This window comes from Ruditapes philippinarum, unplaced genomic scaffold (assembly GCF_026571515.1).
Source record: "Ruditapes philippinarum isolate M1 unplaced genomic scaffold, ASM2657151v2 ctg12539_1_1_1_1, whole genome shotgun sequence".
NCBI lineage: Eukaryota > Metazoa > Mollusca > Bivalvia > Venerida > Veneridae > Ruditapes > Ruditapes philippinarum.
Window position 1 is genome coordinate 6,667 of NW_026866034.1, and position 20,787 is coordinate 27,453.

Consider the following 20,787-nt stretch of genomic DNA (forward strand, 5'->3'; position numbering starts at 1 on the left):
ATCAGCGGCAATGCATTTAGACTACAAAACTTTTCCATACTTATCTGACATTGAAATTCCCCAAATTCCCAATACTGATGTAATGCTTCTTATTGGCACAGATTTCCCAGCAGCCCATATCCCCTTAGAAGTACGGTCAGGAGATAGTGACCAACCATATGCAGCCTAGGATGGGCGATTCGTGGTCCCTTGAAAGACGATACAGCTCCCAGTGCAGTAAATATCCACTTTGAACAGTCCAGAGACATATTATTACAGGAACAATTAGAAAAGATGTGGAATACTGATTTCAACGACAGATTGAACGAGAAAACTTCTATGTCCTTAGAAGACAAAAGTGCAATGAAAATAATGGAATCTTCTCTTATTCATAAAGACGGACACTACATGATGGGGTTACCATGGAAAAACGAAAACGGACAATTGCCTAACAACATTCCACTCGCTCAAGTGCGTCTCCAACAACTGAAAAACAAACTGTCACGTGACCCAGGATTACAGAAAATGTACACAACTACCATGAATGAATATATAGAGAAAGGTTTTGCGACTGAATTACCGGAATTGGAGGACGAAAACTATCACAAACGTATCTGGTATTTACCACATCATCCAGTTACTAATGTAAACAAACCAGGGAAAGTTCGCATTGTGTTTGATTGCGCTGCGAAGTATAAAGGCGTTTCATTGAATAGCCAACTGCTCCAAGGACCTGACCTAATGAACAGTCTTATGGGCGTAGTAATTCGTTTTAGGAAAGAGAAAATAGCCCTTGCCGCGGATATAGAATCCATGTTTCATCAAGTGCGCGTTACGGATGAAGATCGCAATGTTTTACGTTTTCTATGGTGGCCTGGTGGGGACTTAAATAAGAAACCAAAGTGTTACCGCATGAATGTACACTTGTTTGGAGCGACATCATCACCAAGTTGTGCGGCGTATGCCTTAAAGAGAACTGCAGTTGACAATGCCGAAATATTTGAACCGGAAGTGGTTACTACAGTCCAGAGAAATTTTTATGTTGACGACTGTTTGAAGTCTGTGGAATCAGAACAAAAGGCAATAAAGTTAGCAACTGATCTTCAGTCAATTATGAAGTTAGGCGGATTTCGACTAACTAAATGGCTAAGTAACAGCAGAGAAGTTTTGAATGCTATCCCAGAATCCGAACGCGCGCCTTCTGTTGTAAATTTGAGTCTCGATGATGCCTTACCTTGTGACCGCGCCTTAGGAGTACTTTGGAATGTAAATGAAGATAAAATTTGTTTTAAAGTAAAATTGGAAAAGAAGCCTTTCACGAGACGTGGAATTCTTTCCGTCGTAAGTTCTATATACGACCCACTTGGACTTGTGTCACCTGTTACACTCCAGGCCAAGGGTATAGTTCAAAGTTTGTGCAGATTGAAGATTGGCTGGGACGACCAGATACCACAAAACATCAGTAATGAATGGCAAACTTGGTTATCTACCTTATCTAGCTTAGAAAAGCTATCTGTGAATCGCTGGTACAGACCACAGGGATTTGGGACCGTCAGAAATACCCAGTTACATATATTCAGTGATGGCTCGGAACGAGGCTATGGTGCATGTGCTTACTTGCGTTTTGTTGATGTACATGACAACGTACATTGTTCCCTGGTGATAGGAAAGTCTCATCTAGCACCAATAAAGCAGATGTCTATTCCACGACTGGAGTTATCTGGCGCTGTAGTAGGGTGTAGATTATTTGCAATGTTATCTGAAGAATTAGATATGAATTTTGACCAAGTTACCTTTTGGACAGACTCCATGATTGTTCTTGGATATATAAATAACGTGTCCAAGCGGTTCAAGACGTTTGTTGGGAATAGACTCAGCATAATTCATGAAACAACTTCCCAGACCAGTGGCGCCATGTGCACACAAGTTCGAATCCCGCAGACATAGCTTCCAGAGGAATAAGTGCATACGATACTGAAAAACTTCATTTATGGTTAAATGGACCAACGTTTCTTTCAGCAAGACTCTGAAAAATGGACAAAAAATCCACTTCCGCCGGAAGTAGCAGAAAATGATAACGAGGTCAAAGAAAGAAGTCCTGATTAATAAAACTTCTGCAGCTGAATGCCTAGATAGCATTATAGATCGCTATAGTAGCTGGACGAAAACTAAGAAGAGCAGTCGCATGGTTGCTAAGATACAAGACTTTCTGCAGACAGCGATACCTAAAACACAAGTTGAAAAATGGTAGATGGCAACTTAACATAGAAGAAATCCAGACAGCAGAGCATAACATAATGTTGTATGTACAGAATACAGCATTTTCTAGTGAAATTAACAATTTACAAATTCTAAGCCGGTCAAAAAGGACAGCAGTATCGCTTCATTGAATCCTGTGATATATGATGACCTCATTCGGGTACAGGGTCGACTTCAATCTCGCAAAACCGAGTAAATGTCCAGTGATACTACCCAATAAAAATACCGTGACAAGATTGATAATACGACATATACATGAAAATAACGGTCATGCTGGGAAACAGCATGTACTAGCCGCATCCGTGAAAAATACTGGATACTTCAGGGACCTAGTGCAGTGAAAAATATTGTAAAGAATTGCATTATATGCAGACGACAACATACCCCATTGATGACTCAACAGATGGCCCCTCTCCTACCCGAGCAGACGACACCAGATGAACCTCCGTTCACGAATGTAGGTATTGATTACTTTGGACCACTTATTGTAAAAGCAGAGCGTACACATGTTAAGAGATACGGTTGTCTTTTCACGTGTCTTGCAACTAGAGCAGTACATCTTGAAGTTACACACACTTTGACAACTGACTCATTCATCGCAGCATTTCAGCGTTTTACGGCTAGAAGAGGATATCCGAAGAAGGTGTACAGTGATAATGGAACAAATCTTGTGAGCGGTGATCGTCAATTAAGACACTCGATTCAAGAATGGAACAATTCGAAAATAGGAAAATTTATGACTGAAAAAGAAATTAAGTGGAACTTTAACCCACCTCAAGCAAGTCACCGAGGAGGAGCGTGGGAGAGACTGATTCGTTCTACGAGAACTATTTTGAAATCATTAATCAAGCAACAACTTCTTACAGATGAGCAGCTTCTTACTTTGATGACAGAAGCCGAAAGGGTACTCAACGATAGAACCAATAACCCCTGTTAGTGACGACCCAAATGACTTGTTAGCCTTAACTCCAAACATGTTACTATTAATGAAATCTAACAGCAGTATTCCAAAGGGAGTGTTTAAGAATGAAGACAATTATGTAAAGCGTTGGTGGAAACAAGTACAATATCTGGCTAATATATTTTGGAGAAGATGGGTCCGTGAATATATACCGTCCCTGCAAAGTCGTTCAAAATGGCAGAGGAAAACTACAGATTTGCGTGTTGGTGACATTGTGTTAGTTTCTGACGAGAATACTACAAGGGGACAATGGCCCTTAGGACGTGTTATCCAGATACGAGAAAGCCGAGATGGACATGTTAGAAGTTGTGTTGTTAAATACAAAGACACTGAATCAGTGAAATCTATTACTAAATTGTGTCTACTTGAAAGTTCACCTTAGTCATACTCATGTTGCTTATTGACATTTTAAAGTTTAAAAGCTAAGCTTTAACATTTACCATTCGAATATACATATTTTTAAGTTGGCAAAGGTCAATTTTGTCTCTTTATTGTACATGTACTTTTTATTGCCAATTTTGATGAAATTTAAGAGTAATTTCATGGCGAGGACTGTTAGAAACGTATTGATTTCTAAGTACTTCAGATTTGTGAACGTTGTTAATGGCGTCAATATGTTACGCTACTTTACGCGACGTAAGATGTTTACGTCGACGTCATCATTTTTGTTTTGTTTTGTTATTGAGAATCTCGTCATTTTAAATCTGGAACTTGATGTATTGAGACAAGTCAAAATCGGTATGTTTAATTTTGAACAAAATAATGCAATTGTTTTAAAAGATAATTTACAGTAAGATTTAAATTTAAAGGTACAAAATTTCTAATTAGATTTATTGTGTAATTCATATATAGTTTATTGATGATGTGAATGTTTTTATGTTTATTATTTATTGCGAAGTACAAATTGTAAATGAATATTTTCAGAGAATCGCTTATCAACGCTTATCAACGCTTATTGACGTTTATCAAGGAAATAAAAGTTAAAGGCGCATACTCGTTTAGATTTATATTTGAAGTAGAACCCAAGTTTCCGAACACCCATTGTTATTTTCAGCCATCAGTATTCACATAGGTTTCAAATCTGTAATCACTTCAGCCATCAGTTTTCATTACCAAAAGACCTCTTAAAATGGAATTATTCTGCTCTACTACATATACTTTCTTCCAATGAGCAAACACATTCGGCCGGGGATGGCCATGTTGAATGGCTCTTGTACAGAATTGTATTGTAATTTTGCTATAAGAACTTTTTAATTTTTTTTTTTTTTTTTCATAGAAATTAAACAGATGTTTATTGTTGGTTTGAGTCTATTTAGAGCAGTATTTATTATTTTGTATGTTGATTATTAGAAACTTGTATTGTAACTTTATAAGATAAGCTGTAGTAAGCACACTTTTTAGAACTCTTATTTTAATTTGATCTTTTTATACCGATATTTAAGCTGCATGCCTCCAGATGAGCCAAATTATTTCAAGAAAATCAAACTTTGGGAAAATGTAATGTGAGAATTATAGAAAAGTAAAATGATTTAAGATAAAAGAATAATTCCTGTGCGAAAAATGACCAGTTTTTTTTCTTCAGTATTTTTCACCATATTTTTATAGGGCTATTTTTTTTAAAATATTTTTTTGGTAAATAACATGGGTTGTTATTGCAATGTGTAAATTATTTTCTTTGTTCACTTCACATTTTCAAAATTTTCATGAAAATTAGCAGGAATCTGGAGGCTTGCTGCTCCAAAGTATATCAGTTTTGCTATAAAATACCCCATCTCTATATACATCTATTAAAAACATATAGTATTTCTATAGAAGATCAGATTTTTTTGGGTAAATTTTGATGAAATTTCTAATTTTTTAGATTATTCTGAGTTATGAAAGTCTTTTTGTTTGAATCTCAACTTTTTTGTATCAGAATACTCAAGTGCTTATTTTGCTTGCCGATGACAAAAGTATATTGAATTTGATAGAATTACAAAATTGAATTTTGTTAATTTAGATACATACATATTTACAAATTACAAAGATTTTATTACTTTATTTGGATTGATGTACTCCTTATTATACATTTGTACATTGTTCAGACTCACAGAGAAGACTGGGCTTGCCCAACAGTATTGCCTCATTAAATAAAGTTGTTGCTTATTTGCTTATATATAATACATATTTTATCATACAATGCTATGTATGATCATTATTGAATTACAAATTTCCATCCGAATTTCTGTTCGGTATTTGGTGAATTTGCTTGGAAAATACAACCTAACAAAAGGCCATTTGGCCAAAAGCTAAAACTTGAGTATAAACTTAATATAGTGTAACCTTGGAAGTAAATTATATAAGTTTTAGTGTAAATTCTTGTTAAATTGTAATTTTGGAAATATTTATATTGTTGTTAAGTTGTATTTTTGGAAATATTTTTATTTGTTAGTTTGGTGAAAGTACTTTATATACATAATTTTGTGTCAATAAATTTATTTAAAACCAGTGAAAAGAATTAAAACAATAAAACAAGATATGTTTATTTTTTATTTCTGATGCTTTTAAGACAGAATCAAATAAAGTTTAGCCTCAGCATATTGACTCTCTGTAAAAAAAAAAAAAACACAAAAAACCTCAATACAACAGTCAGTGGTATATAATTTTCTAAGATAAGATTTCCCATTTCAACCTCTCTGGAGCAAAACCTTTCAGGGGACAACCAAAATTTTTGTCTCCCAAAGATTGTTGCTGTGCAGGGGTTGTCCTGTATTAATTTAATGTGTTAAGACTACAGGGGAGTGGTGGCCTAGTGGTAAAGGTGTCTGCCTCTCAACCAAGGGATCATAGGTTCGAGCCCTACTTTGGTCACGAACATGTTTCTTCATGTCACACCAGTACTGGCTGGTTCCTGGAAGCGGATTGGAAAGTTATTAATATAAGTTGCAAGAAGTTGTTTCGCAATTGAGCTGAAAAAAATATGTTTAAACTAAACCATATTCACTTCTGCATCAGTTTTTACATACAATTTCCAATCCATTGAATTAACCAATGAACATACTCATTTGAAACAGGTTAAATATCACACTTGTGTTTCACTATCCAAGAGCCGTAACTCTTGCATGGACTTTTACTGAATTATAGTTCTTTGTAAAACTTTCCTGTAAAGGTTTACTATGCAAGTTCTTTCTTCACAACAAAAGGGGGTTTTCACATGAATCTTTCACATGGTTAAGTCATAAGTAATCAATGTTATAGGTCACTTTCATAGGCGGTAAGGCCCATTACTCAAGTATGAATATTTACTAAATTATGCCCCTTTGTGATGTAAAAAAACTGTCGGGTTATGATTTGCAAGGAAGATTTATATTTTCAAATTAAGCTGCTCGTTTCAACCTTGTATTTTCTAAGACTTTGTAAGTCACACCTTTCAGAATATTGGAGTGCTCTGATAAATTGAACTAAAAACATACAACACGGCTAAGGAAAAATAATTTTGTGATACTACGTGGATGTAAAGAAAAAATGATAATAGGGTTTTATGAATATACATGTATACATAATAATTTCATCTATGTATTTCTTTTAAAGAAGACAGCAGAAAATGGCTACAGCTTCAACATCCTGTGACAAGCTGCCAATAGACTGGGAGGTTCTGTGTGCAGAAGGTCCCGCCCTAACCAATCATGTGGGATGTGTCATAGGAAACTCTTTCTACATCCATGGTGGAGTAACTAAGTATGGGACAACCCACCCGTCGGACAAACTGTACAAAATGGAGTTATTGTCATCTAGATGGGCAGAGGTCACGGATCCTGGATCACCCAGCTTGAGTCACCATGCTTGTGTTGTCCTAGAAAATCGGTACATGACTCTCATCGGTGGTTGGGATGGAAGACAGCGTGTTACAAAAATTTATGTTTATGATACACAAGAAAAGCGGTGGCTTTTTATGAATGATTCAGGATTTCCTGAAGGGGCGGGGCTAAGCTCCCATGCTGCAACTGTGTTTTCTTCTGGGAGGATTTTAATCATTGGTAGAGAAGGTAGTTTAAGGCTTCAAAGGAAGCATGGCAATGTTTATGAATTGACAGGTAGTGTATTAAGTGGGCAGTTTGTGTATAGAAAAATGACGAACGCAACTTCTTCAAGATCAGGTCATACTGTGAACTGTTTAGGTAATACGGTGTATATCATCGGTGGACGAGACGATCAATTGATAGAATTCCATTCAGGGTACAGTACTGCTGAACCTAATGGCAGTTTAACATCAAAATTTGCCAATATTGTTAAATCCTGTAAGCCAATGACAAAACCACCAAGTGGCAGGAAAAATCATGTGACCTTTACTGGGAATGGTTGTATGATTATTCATGGAGGTGAGACATTTGATGGGAGATCCAGGGAACCAGTCGGTGAAATGTTTCTTGTTACAACCAAACCACATTTGACTTACTATAAAATAGGAAATGCTTCAGTCAGTAGGGCATCCCATGTCTGTGTGAATACAGGGGACAGAGTGATAATTCACGGAGGCATTGCTGGGAAAAATGTAGTTCATGGGGAAACATATGAGTTGAAGCTAAGAAAATGACTCAATCACACATAGTGATGAGAATCACACATATAATTGTCAGACTAATGTGCCAAAGATATCTCATTCCAATCAAAGAAGTATTCCATTCCATTAAAATTTTACAAAGTTAAGATCAGCATTAATTTAAGAAAATAGTTACGGGTGATATGACATTAAATTCATAAAAAATTGTTTTTATTGATGTACACTTTAAAATATGATAGAATATAGTAAAATATGCAAGACAAAATTTTTGACATGTTTGCGGTTCAGATCAGAATATCCGTCCCTCGGCGGGTACCCTTGGGAGAGATATTCTGATCCGAACTGAAATATACAGTTCATATATGACATATATTATAAGACTATCCGTATAATGAACCAACTGTGTTATGAAGTGTGAAATTTGTTAAAGGTTTCATAGTTTCTATGCAAAGTTGGATCTAAATTTCAACATACTTTTAACTAAATATTAGTTTTATTGTTAAGAAACAAAATAAAAACTGGTGTTGGTAGAAATTTCTTTGTTGTTGCCAATAGCAGCTGAAACACACGAGGTCTATAAAATTATTGATCTTTTTAAAGGGTAACTAGAACTGTGTCCAAAGGACACGGATGCCCCCACTGTGCAGATGTGCACCGGTTTAAGAGGAGTTGCGTTCACAAAATTTCTATAATTATGGTATATAGTGAAAAAATTAAAACAAAGGGCCATAATTCTCTTAAATTTGGTTGCAGCAAAAATTCCTTCCTTATCTTCCATCTACACATTAAGGTTGTTCATCCCTGGAAGTTTAAGCAAAATCTGCCATCCGGTTTAAGAGGAGTTGCGTTCACAAGATTTCGGGACGTACGGACATACGTACAGACGGACTGACGGACAAGTGCAACGCTATATGCTCCCCACTTTGTGGGGCCATAAAAAGCAAAAAATAAGAGGAATGTAAACTTTCTTGCTCAAGGAAACAATCTTGACAATAGACTTTTCAAAGGGGGATATTTTAATATACAGACTGAAAATCCAAACAATTTAAGCAGCACTTTAACTGATGATATGGATCGCCAATCTGTTAATTATCAGACATATACTGGTCATAAACCCTTTTCTTGCATTTTATTAAAGATTTTTGAAATTAGGGTACAAATTCATTTCCCATACCTACATGTAAAAGTATCTAGAGTGGGAACAGTGTTCTAGCAGTAACACTGAAATGAAATCAAATAAAGATTTTGCAAGTTTGTTGTCTTTCTACTCAAACCAAAATAACAAACACCGTATAACCTTTTATAGCTGTGTCATTTTTTTATTGATGATGAAACATAAAATATCAATTCCACAGTATGATTGTGGCAAATGCATAAAATGAGAGCATAAGTAACATATATACCAGTAACATCAAATGAAATAAAAACCGAATATTTCAATATACATATTTATAGCACATTATAAAATAAAGCTAACAATCTTAAACCTCTAGCTAAAATGCATAATAAATGCATATTGCATGATTAAGCAGTCAAAATTGACATAGCCACTCACCGAATTAAACTGTTACCTGCCATTTACCACCATATTTAAAATCGCCCAACATTTTTGCCTAATTTAAGGCATGAGTGGGAACTTAGGTCAAACAAGCAATTATCATAGTATTGCAAGCAATCCATAAGTCCCCTACCGGTAAGAGCCCAAGCAACATTCTGAAGGGCCATTGGCCATTCACTTAGGTTCCTATTTTAAGTAAATTTGTTGAAAAAGTTCTTTAAAAATGATCACAGGAAACAGTTTTTATGTACAGACAGACGGACTGAAGGACACTCTAAAGTTATTTTTTAAACATCCCTGTTATCAATATATAACATTTTTTAAAATCCTATCATGATTGAAGAAGTTGGAGTAAAAATTACCAATTTCTAAAAAAAAGGCTAAGTTCAAAAGGGGCATAATTCTGGAAATAGTCTTGCTAGAGTATTGAACACTCACAAAATTAATGTTGAGTGACAATAAGAAACATTTATATGAAGTTTGAAGTAGATACATTCAGAAAAAGAAGTTATTAAAAAAAACAGTTATTAAAAAAAACAATGTTTTTTTCATGAAAATTTTAAGTTCAAGGGAGGTAATTCTGATAAATTTTGTGCTAGAGTTGTAAACCTTGTCACATATGATGTGGTTGATGACAAGCAACTTATATTTAAAGTTTGAAGAAAATACCTTAAGAAATAAAGAACTTATAGTGAAAAAACTTAAAAACTAGAATCAGAAATCTTGAAATTCAGTCTATTTGTTGCCATAGCAACCAGAATTTTCAACATAGGAAGATAAAAAAGGATGTGCATAATTTCCATACTGCCATCTACCCATATGTCAAGTTTCATAAACATATTTTCAGTACTTTTTGTGTTATCACTGGATCCAGGTTATGTGTAAAATTTGCCATATTTTCAGTCTATTTGTTGCCATAGCAACCAGAATTTTCAACATAGGAAGAAAAGAAAAAGACGTGCATAATCTCCATACTGCCATCTATCCATATATCAAGTTTCATTAAAATATCTTCAGTACTTTTTGCGTTATCGCGGGATCCAGTTTTGTGGACTGACGGACGGACGGACTGACGGACGGACAGACGGACGGAGGGTAAACCTAAAGTCCCCTCCGGTAAACCGGTAGGGGACTAATAAACAACATTTGATAAACTAAATGAAGCGTTCCATAATTTCACAGGCATACTAAGTAGTACGCTTTTAACCTACAGAGACGCTGTGATTCTGTCTTTACATACTAACATGTCAGGATTTTCATGATAAATTAGTACGAAATTTGAAACATATGTCAACATTTTCATGTTTTATATGTAATGATTATACTCAAGCAGCATTTTCATTGCCATTATAACGAGAAGCATGTCACCAAAATGGATATATAATATCAATGAAAAGAAAATGAAATTAAAAACGCTAATTTGAAATTTGCTGTTGTGGCAGACGGCACACAACGCCACAGCTGGCATCGCTTAATGACGTAACGTCACTTCCCTTATTTTGTCTGAATATATTTGTATGTATGATAAATGCTACTGAAGAGGTCGAAAGCTACGGTAAATTCAAATTAGCGTTTTCAATTATATACGACAAATTAGAGATGTATATTCTCAAAATGAGAAACCCATGGTAACAAGCACTATAAAATTCAAATAATAATTAAAAACATCACAACAAAAGAAAACAAAAATAAGCAAATTTTAAACAATAGCCTGATTAAAAGAGCAAAAAGTTTGGCCCAAGCTTTTAATATTTCAATATATCACAAGGCTTTTGAACCTATACATGCATAATTATATAATACACAATAACAACAATAAATGCTTTATAAATATGTACCTAAAGTCCTAATTTAATGCTTACAATGATTTAGGCGTATATACAATAACAATGGAAATAAGGCAAGCTCTATGAAGCAGCTAAATTAAATAATTAATTCCTACACAATATACTGTAACAAATTTGTCTAGGTTACACACCACCAAATTCCCTCATAGTTAAATATAATAGTTAAACATTTTTCTGTTTCAACATTTCTGATCCATTCAAAAATAAGTAATTCACAATATGGTATTTAAATGCAATTTCTTTATTCTAATTTGTTGTCATCTTTTGCACAGAAACTAAAGCAAAGACTTGAATAGGGTGTTTGAAAGTACTCGGTAAACACATCAGTTAACAATATAAAAACTGAAGCAAATGCCCTTCAGAAGCTTGGCATATGCAACAAATATTAACAATTTACATGAAAGCACTCTAGTGTATATACTACATGAAACATTCAATACTGCATTTAAACACAACAAGATTTTAACATTAATTCTTTAGTCTTTAAAGGCCCATTATGCCCCAGAAATCCTTTTTTAAAATATTTCTCAAGTCTTTTATTTTTTGTGTCCTGTTAAAGGTTTCCAGAAAGTTACTAATTGGTCAATTATCTGAACTATCTTTTGCTTCTGTTGCCTTTTGGCAATTAGTATAATTATAGTGATTTAGTACGGAAGTCAAAATACTACTTTGTTTACATTTTGCTACTTTTGTGACAAATAATTTCACATTTAGCACTCCTGTCTTCAAGTGAAAAACATCTAACATGCTCTAAAATAATTTATTAAAAATAATAAAACTCAAATTTTCCCTTTTTAAAAAGGAAAAAAAAAATCTTTTGTGAGGAATAATGTGTCTTTAATGTGCCTTTAACATAATAACTGGCCTTTTATCTCGGTAATATCATGAATAAAAAATTTTTTTGCTACAACTTTCACTATCTTACTTGTACCATTTCATATTTTATCACATACCCGTGCCGATTTTGCGACTCTGTAAAAACTGTATTGCAAGGCTGTGCATGTATTTTTACATGACCTTATTGGCATTATACAAACAAAGCCTAAAGATGTGCTAAATGTTAGTGTTACACCATATGCATGTCAAAGTTAGTGATTTTTTTTTATCGCTGTAAACAGTTCAGATTTTGGGTACATTATAAATTGAATACATTGTATTATATTCGTCTATATTCCATACTAAAACAATTATTGGACTTGTTGAATAAAACTGTATTATGCTCGCCAATGTGCTTACATAAATTTAGTATAGAACCAACACTCATTTAATATGCTCTATTACCCAATTTTTTACAACAATGAAAATAAAGTTAAATAGGTCAACATACATGTATGGCGAAAAAAAAGTTTTAGAAGACTTATTTCCCATTGATTATACACGCTTTTTAATATTTAACTGATATCAGTATACATTTGTATTTGTTAAAAACAAAATACAAATAAATACTTCTTCACATACAGCCATACCTGTGTTAAAAAACCATTTCTAAATTAAGACCACCCTGTGAATAAAGACCACTCTTCGACAGACCTTTATTGATTAAATACAACAATGCTACCTCCAAATACAGACCACCTGTCTATAAAGGCCATGTTCAGAGTCTCCTTTGGATGGTCTTTGTTTACAGATTTGACTGTATCGAGAAATGATCTGATTGGGATTTATGTAACTTAACATGGTCAATATCTCTTCTTTTGTATAAAATAACCAACTTTTTATAATAGAAATTTTTGGTAATATGTATGAGCATATTAGCTATTTTTTACTTGTAATAAAATATTAATCCATTTCAGACTGAATGTAGTTATTAAAGTATAGCAAAGTATACTATTATAATAATAAGGTAATCAAATTTTGTTTCAACAATTATTGGTTAAAAAAATATACAAAAGATACCGAACTACGGTAATGTCCATCTCAGTGGGGTATAAACTTATGACTGGCAAACTAAAAGTTTACTTTCAAATTCCAGAACCTATACAATTTATTTATTTATTTATTTATTGTCATATCTGGAGAGAGTTTAAGATTTAGCATCAAGTTCTTTCTTTTGTTCATTTGACTAGTTTAATATTAAAAAATTGAATAAAATGTCCCTTTACAAAACATTAAACCGTTATTTCTCTTAAGTAGAGCAATGATTTTTACACATGATGCACCACATTTTTTATATCAGAAACAAACAGCTTTAAGGTATTTTGGTTCACATTTTGTCATTATCAAAAAAAATAAATCTCTCATATACATATAGTCAGCTTATCATAGCTTCATATCTGTCTATAGCCACTCAATATCTTTATATTCAGTTTAATATTTAATGATATTTAACATTGATTTCCTTTCTTAAAGAATTGAAAATTTTCACCAAATTTTCTAACTTTCATAAAGTTTATAAAATACAACAATTATTAAAGCCCAAATGATTAAAACCCTCCATAATTCATACAAGTATCAGACAAACAGCTCAGCTGTACGACAAACCAATATGGTTTGGTATCACACTACAGCCGCCCCGCATCCGGCTCGACTAACCAGCATGTTATTTATAAACATCCATCGATCTGACTCGACATCATAACACTCCCCGCTCCTTAGTCTGTATCCGCCATCAAATCCACCCAGTACAAATATTCTACAATCAAAGATGGCGACCCCCGGCCACGCTCGGGGCGTGTTCATCTGTGACAGGGTCGTCCATTGACAAGTAAGAACGTTAAACCTGGAAAAGGATAAAACTTCTTGAAAAGGCAATTTAAGTATTGATCAACTTTGCTAGTAGAAAACCAATTACAGTCTTACTTGCCCATGCGACCATGTGTATTAAGCAACTTTGTCTTATACGACCACTTTAAATTCCCCCGATCATTTTCTCTCTATATCTGTATTAACCGACTTTTGCTCAACGCGACCAGCGACTGCTAATTAGGCAGCTTATTGAGATCTTTTCATTAAACGACCACTTTACCTGTCAAGAATTTATGTTTTTAGAGAAGGCCGCCTTGTAATGTCACAAGTCTCAACAATCAAAACACAATATAAAAATGTGTGAAAAACTCAATTTCCCAAACCATTTTAGCATATGCAAATGAAGTTAAGTATACGCATGACATGTATTTTCCAATAATATCGCTAAAACAATGCAACGCTCCGCCCCTACTGAGATGGTGTATATGCTTCGCTGGTGATATTTAGACTGCATTAAATTGACCTTGATCAGCAATTAAATTAATTGTTGCAATTAGATGTAGTTTGTTTATTTCAAATGAAAATGCACAACAGAAAACATCTTCACTAACTAGGCTTTTTGTGTGGGAGACAAGGAAAAACAGAGGACAAAATTCTGGAAAAATGTCAAGCATGTACATAATGGATCAAAACTGTTTTGTCAATAAATATCAGAAAGTTATTTTTTACATTAGCATCACTTTAGATTATCTGAGCGTTCTCATTATGATAATATATAAGTTGAAAAAAATTCCCACCGCAAAAGAAAGATGTCATTATGTTTCATTAAAGCGACTGTTTTGTGAGTTTCCCTTGCGCGGTAGCTTAATACATGTTTGACTGTAATTTATATCACTTGAGGTCCTCATTAAGTGGGTATCTAATATTAGGTCCTTACAGCTCCTTATTATACAGGGGCTTTCACAGCAGAGTGGTTAAGGTTGTTTACTTAACCAATGTGGGTTCGAATCCTGCCAGGGACTTTTGGGTTCTTTCATGTGAGGAAGCTATCCAGCTAGAATATGTAAAGTCGGTGGTTCTACAGAGGCTCCCAATCATGCCTGAAATAAGGCATGGAAGGACACCTTACGTTTTTCTCCACTAGTAAATCTTGACAGTCTCCACCTCTATTGTGCTGGGGTGTTGTAAAACAATTTGTGTAATCTAAACAGGTTGCTAAAACCTAAAACGTCATATATCAGTTACTTTTTTATCATTTAAGGTTTTCTGTATGTTGGTACAAAGAAACCTTCAAAGTGCCATATTATATAATGGTAACTGTTTATAATACAAGACGGCACATATATCTATTTCATTAATGATAACAAACCTTTCAACCAAGTCGTAATATTGATCGGTATGCCTGTATCTCCCTCCAAAAGCAAAGATGTTCTGGTCGATGGTCGCCAACACAAGACCCGATCTTGCTTTTTCCATCTCTGACATAAACATCCAAAGCCCCGTTGCTGGGTCGTAACATTCCATACTGGCGCGATCCATATGTAGCGTTCTATCATAACCTCCTGTGTGACGATAAAGAATACAGTTTTACAGTACATTCTTGCATATCAGACAGGATTATCTACCTTTTACACTGGTGCTAAAAAAAACCTGTCTCACATCCTCCGTGTAAGTGTAAGACAAGTCGCAAGCTTTAAATGATGTCATTCCTGCGCACCTTTTATACAAGAATTGTGTTTTTAAAATGAAGTCATTTTGCTGTTATTAACGAAGATGTAAATTGAAGAAAAAAGTGCTTGATGAAAATATTAGCTTTTCGTAATTTCTATCCGAAATATGATTAATATGTAATACACAGGACAAAAAAATCAAACACCCGCTGTCGCAACAGACCAGAATATCTAGCACTCAAGTAACTATTTAGCGGAATTTCAACAAGGCCTCCTCATTACCGCCCTAAGCAATTACCCCCTGGTGGTCAGTACTGGCAGCCAGTGTAAGATCCTAAGAACCTCTAATATTAACACACTTAAGTTGAGGTATTGCACTAGATAGGTTATACGTTTTGTGAAATTTTACCACGGGAAAAACTGAAACTGTTGCTTTACTGAGGGTCACTCTGCAGGAATTTTTTTGTCCATTTTCTTATATTCTTAACTTTTCTGACTACACTAATGAAAAGCATGTAAAAGAGTAAGTTATTCTTGCATAATATGGTTATTATCTAGTATGTGCACAAAAGATTTTATTCCTCAGTTGTAATCAGTCTGTTTGCCATTGTTTTTCTTTTCTTTTCTTTTATTGTTTTTAGTCCCCTACCGGTTTACCGGAGGGGACTTTAGGTTTACCCTCCGTCCGTCTGTGCGTCCGTCTGTCCTTCTGTCTGTCAGTCCGTCAGTCCACAAAACTGGATCCCGCGATAACTTGAAAAGTACTGAAAATATTTTTATGAAACTTGATATATGGATAGATGGCAGTATGGAGATTATGCACGTCTTTTTCTTTTCTTCCTATGTTGAAAATTCTGGTTGCTATGGCAACAAATAGGCTGAAAATATGGCAAATTTTACACATAAACTGGATCCAGTGATAACGCAAAAAGTACTGGAAATATTTTTATGAAACTTAAAATATGGGTAGATGGTAGTCTGGAGATTATGCATGTCTTTTTCTTTTCTTCCTATGTTGTAAATTCTGGTTGCTATGGCAACAAATAGACTGAAAATATGGCAATTTCTACACATAAACTGGATCCAGTGTTAACGCAAAAAGTAATAGAAGTATCTTTATGAAACTTGTAATATGTGTAGATGGCAGTCTGGAGATTATGCACATCTTTTTCTTTGACAATTCTGGTTGCTATGGCAACACATAGACTGAAAATATGGCAAATTTTACACATAAACTGAATCCAGTGATAACTTAAAAAGTACTGGAAATATTTTTATGAAACTTGACATATGGGTAGATGGCAGTCTTGAGATTATGCATGTCTTATCTGTTCTTCTTATTTTGAAAAAATATTGGTTGCCTTGGCAACAAATAGGCTTAAAACATGGCAAATATAACAATATTTGTGATTAGCCAAAGAGAGCTGAAAATTTTTTATGAAATTGCATCTTTAATTCCAGAGTTATCTCCTCTTTAAGAATTTTGCTTTTTAAATTGTTATATTTTGGTAACGGATGTTTCAAATATTAAATTTAGAGTGTCCTTCAGTCTGTCTGTCTTTTCAACAAAACTGTTTCCTGTGATCACTTTTAAAGAACTTTTCCAACAAATTTACTATAAAAACATTAGAGAATGGCCAATGGCCCTTTAGAATGTTGATGGGGTTCCATCCGGTAGGGGACTTATGGATTGCTTGCAATACTATGATAATTGCTTGTTTTGTTGTGTTTTTTTTTTGGTTTGTTAGATAAGCAATAATCTGTGCACACAAGTCTTGTGTATTTTTGTTGACTAACATAAGATAGTTAACAATTAAGTTTAAACATACATTGTATACATTTAAGCTAAACTGTCAAACAAGTTCATGCAACTTATATTAATCAATTTCAATCAACTCACTGTCATGGCTAATATGATATGGACAAGTACTTATAAGCAAAAAGCTTTCTAGATGAAAGAATATGTCAGATTCAAATGGGCAACAAAGTAGAATCACATACCATTAGGTACAAGTAGCTAGATATCTTCCTGATTCTTTTTTGTAGCTTTTATTGATAAACAATATAATAACTACATGTAACTCACAAAAGCATACATACTCTATGTCTTGTTCACAAATCATTTCAAAGTTGTTGCTTTTTTTCTTCTCAGCCATAAACATTTCAATGACTTTTTCAAGAAATCCAATTTTTTTCCAGAACATGAAGAAAATTAGCTCATTACAAAATTCATAAGTTAACATTTTGTCACCTTAGTGTAGTAATGGATTAACTCATATCAAGTTTTAAAGTTGCCTGCCTCCAGTAGGCTAGTTTTGCATATTCTGACCACTTTTTGGTAATTTTTGTGGATTGTTAGTGCCCTTTGCAATATGTAAACTACATTCTTTGTTCACTTCACTTGTTTAATTCTTAGAAACATTTTCAAAGTTATCATGAATATTAGCATGAATCTGGAGGCTTGCTGCTTTAATAGAAATTAACCTGACTAAGTTGACGATTTATATGTGTATTAGTACCTGCTACATATATCCTTCCTTCACACACTGTTATACCAGCACCAGCCCGTCTTCTCTTCATACTCGCCACAAAGTTCCACTGTTCGGTTTTAGGGTCGTATCTTTCTACCAGATTATAACCACATGCTTTATCCTCACCTCCTGAAATAAGACATCAATGTGTTCATAAAGAACACATGCAGCAATATTAAATGTGTTTAAATATGACAAAGTTCCAGTGAAATATCCTGAATGTGAAATATTTGACCTTTTACTAGTTTAAGGTCATGGTCATACTAGGGTCAAGGTCATAAAAGGTTGTTGATCAAGGAAGGTAATAATTGATATGTGAAAAGTATTTATACATAAAAACATTTATTGCTAAGTCATTAAAACACAATTCAAATTCTTTTGAAATAGCACATGAGTTTCAGAACATTCATACATTCAACATATTAAATGCTTGTTACTTGAACAAAGTAGACTTTAATGTGAAATTATTTGTCATAAAAAAGCAAAATGTATACAAAGTAGTATTTTGCCTTCCATACAATATACAAAATCACTATAACTGTATTAATTACTAGAAAGCAACAGAAGTAAAAGATGATTCATCAGGTAATTGGGATATGACTTACTTTTTTAAAACTATAAAAGTACATAAAGATAGAAAGCTTTTGGGAAATACAAATAAATTCATTTCTGGGCTTAATGGGCCTTTAAAAGAAAGAACGCAGAAAGATAGAACGCAGAAAGATACAACATAGATAAACATACAAGTGTCAACTTAAAAAACAAAACATGTAAAGCCACTTTCATATACCAGAAGTAAACTGACTTTTCCTTGATTGTTAATTAAACTATGCTTATTACCAATGTCAAACACTTGAATAATTTTCCTAGAAGAAGCTTTTAAAAACTGACAGGAATAGATTATGTCACTTAATTAGAACCAAAATCTTTCAAACTAGAGGATAAAATCTTTCAAGTATGAAATTGTTAAAACATTTTCTACTATATACCTATTGCATACAAAAACCCATGCACTGCAGCCACAGCGACAAATGATCTGGCAATTTTCATTTCTGGCTTGGGAATCCATTGCCTTTGGACTGGATCATAGCATTCCATACATCGCAGGTACAGCGTGTTCTCCTGTGTATCAATGAGTGCGCACTCCCCACCCACTGTATACAACATTCCGTCCAAGGTGGCAGAGCCGATAGCAGTTCGAGCAATGTTCATTCCAGGCTGAAAAATAAATATTAATCCAAAAATACATGTATAAATATGTAGAGGATAGTAAGATAGTAAATGTTTGTTTGTTTTAGGTTTTACGTCACATCGACACAGTATAGGTCATATCGCGACGTTCTCTGGTGGAGGAAGACCTCAGGTGCCCTTCCGTGCATTATTTCAGGCACAAACAAGCACTTGAGTAGAACCACCGACGTTCCGTAAGTTATCTGGATAGCTTCCTCACATGAAAGAATCCAAAGTCCCTGTAGGGATTCGAACCCACAGCGGTGAGGGGCAAGTGATTTGAAGTCAACCACCTTAACCACTCGGCCACAGACGCCCCATAATGTATATGTCGCCATGTCAATGTGTTATTACAGTTAGTCTAACATCACTTTTATGGTTTTTTTTACATTAATGTACATATTACATCATTATTTTCAAAGGTATAAACACTTGAAAATACATCATTTACAACTGTACTATAAATAAGTAATTTTTGTAACATTTCATTTGCATGATCATCTTTTCTAAAATTTCAAACAGTTCAATCTATCACTCTTCGCAATTAAAAACTTTCACTTTTTGCAATACAAAATACTTAAGATATCATCAACAAGAGCTGTCAGTAAGACAGTGTGCTTGACTATTCTCAGTTCTTGATAGTAATGTGGCATAACATTGTAAAAAATAGCTTGATACAGTTACCTCCTCCTGTCTACAGGTTGGGGGCATAATGGTGAACAAGTATGCTAAGTTTCAAATCCAGATGTCAATATATTTGTAAATATTTGAGGTGGTACACAAAATTTTAACATAAATTCTATGTCGAAAAAGGGGCATAATTCTGTCTGAAGTGGTATGCAAACTTTAAAATAGGTGGTTATGCCGACGTCAACTGAACACCTGCACTCAGGGTACTAGGATAGTTCTCCTTATTCTTAACATGACTCAATAGACAGTAACAATACCTCTATTATTTGAAGGATGAGCTAAACAGGATCTAAAAATTATAAAAAAATATTGTCTTTGTTGTTTTTGAGACAACTTGCACGTAAAAACTTAACCAAAGTGTGATGCTGGCACCGATGCCTTGGTGAATACAATAAATCTCCCTATTCTTTGAATAGTTGAAATAAAAAATTATTCAATATTTATTATTATACATTGTATAAGATTTACCATGGAACTCCAGGTGTCTGTTAAGAAATCATATCTCTCCATACTTTTAAGCTGACAATCTTGACTGTTTCTTCCACCTACCACATATATACACGGTGGATGTGCCCTTGGTGTTAGTAACTCCATATTCTTTCTCTCGTATTGACAACGTATGGCTGAGCTTATCAGCGACTGGCATTTATGACATGTCCGGAAAAAATCAGATTTAATCACAACATTCTCTAGCATAGGAAGTTCAAGAAGACCGAGTTTTATATGTTTTAAAACATTACACGCACTTTCTAATCTAGATTTAGTATCATATTTGAGCCATGTATAAGCAGCATCAAAAACTTGGGATTCTGACATAACATGAAGCTGGTCACTACG

The 20,787-nt window shown here is 34.1% G+C and overlaps 3 protein-coding genes across 3 annotated transcripts; 2 read left to right on the forward strand and 1 right to left on the reverse strand.

The window, feature by feature from the left end:
- The first annotated feature begins 273 nt into the window (after positions 1-273).
- LOC132731072 (uncharacterized) lies at positions 274-1,926 on the forward strand. Its single transcript, XM_060717182.1, has one exon. It carries the CDS (start codon positions 274-276, stop codon positions 1,924-1,926), a length of 1,653 nt encoding a protein of 550 aa, XP_060573165.1.
- Positions 1,927-6,729: 4,803 nt separating this feature from the next.
- On the forward strand, positions 6,730-8,228 carry LOC132731073 (kelch domain-containing protein 9-like). The gene has a single exon (XM_060717184.1). It carries the CDS (start codon positions 6,783-6,785, stop codon positions 7,770-7,772), a length of 990 nt encoding a protein of 329 aa, XP_060573167.1. The 5' UTR covers positions 6,730-6,782; the 3' UTR covers positions 7,773-8,228.
- Positions 8,229-11,522: 3,294 nt separating this feature from the next.
- Positions 11,523-20,766, reverse strand: LOC132731071 (kelch-like protein 17; the record flags this gene model as incomplete). The annotated part of the gene is given in 5 exon segments (XM_060717181.1): positions 11,523-13,863; positions 15,199-15,391; positions 18,019-18,159; positions 19,020-19,248; positions 20,419-20,766. Coding segments are annotated over 5 exon segments (1,134 nt in total), but the record flags the coding sequence as incomplete, so codon positions are not given.
- Positions 20,767-20,787: the final 21 nt, after the last annotated feature.

Excerpts from the sequence above, each read along its gene's own strand:
- LOC132731072 (XM_060717182.1), top strand. The coding sequence starts at position 274 with ATGTGGAATACTGATTTCAACGACAGATTGAACGAGAAAACTTCTATG.
- LOC132731073 (XM_060717184.1), top strand. The coding sequence starts at position 6,783 with ATGGCTACAGCTTCAACATCCTGTGACAAGCTGCCAATAGACTGGGAG.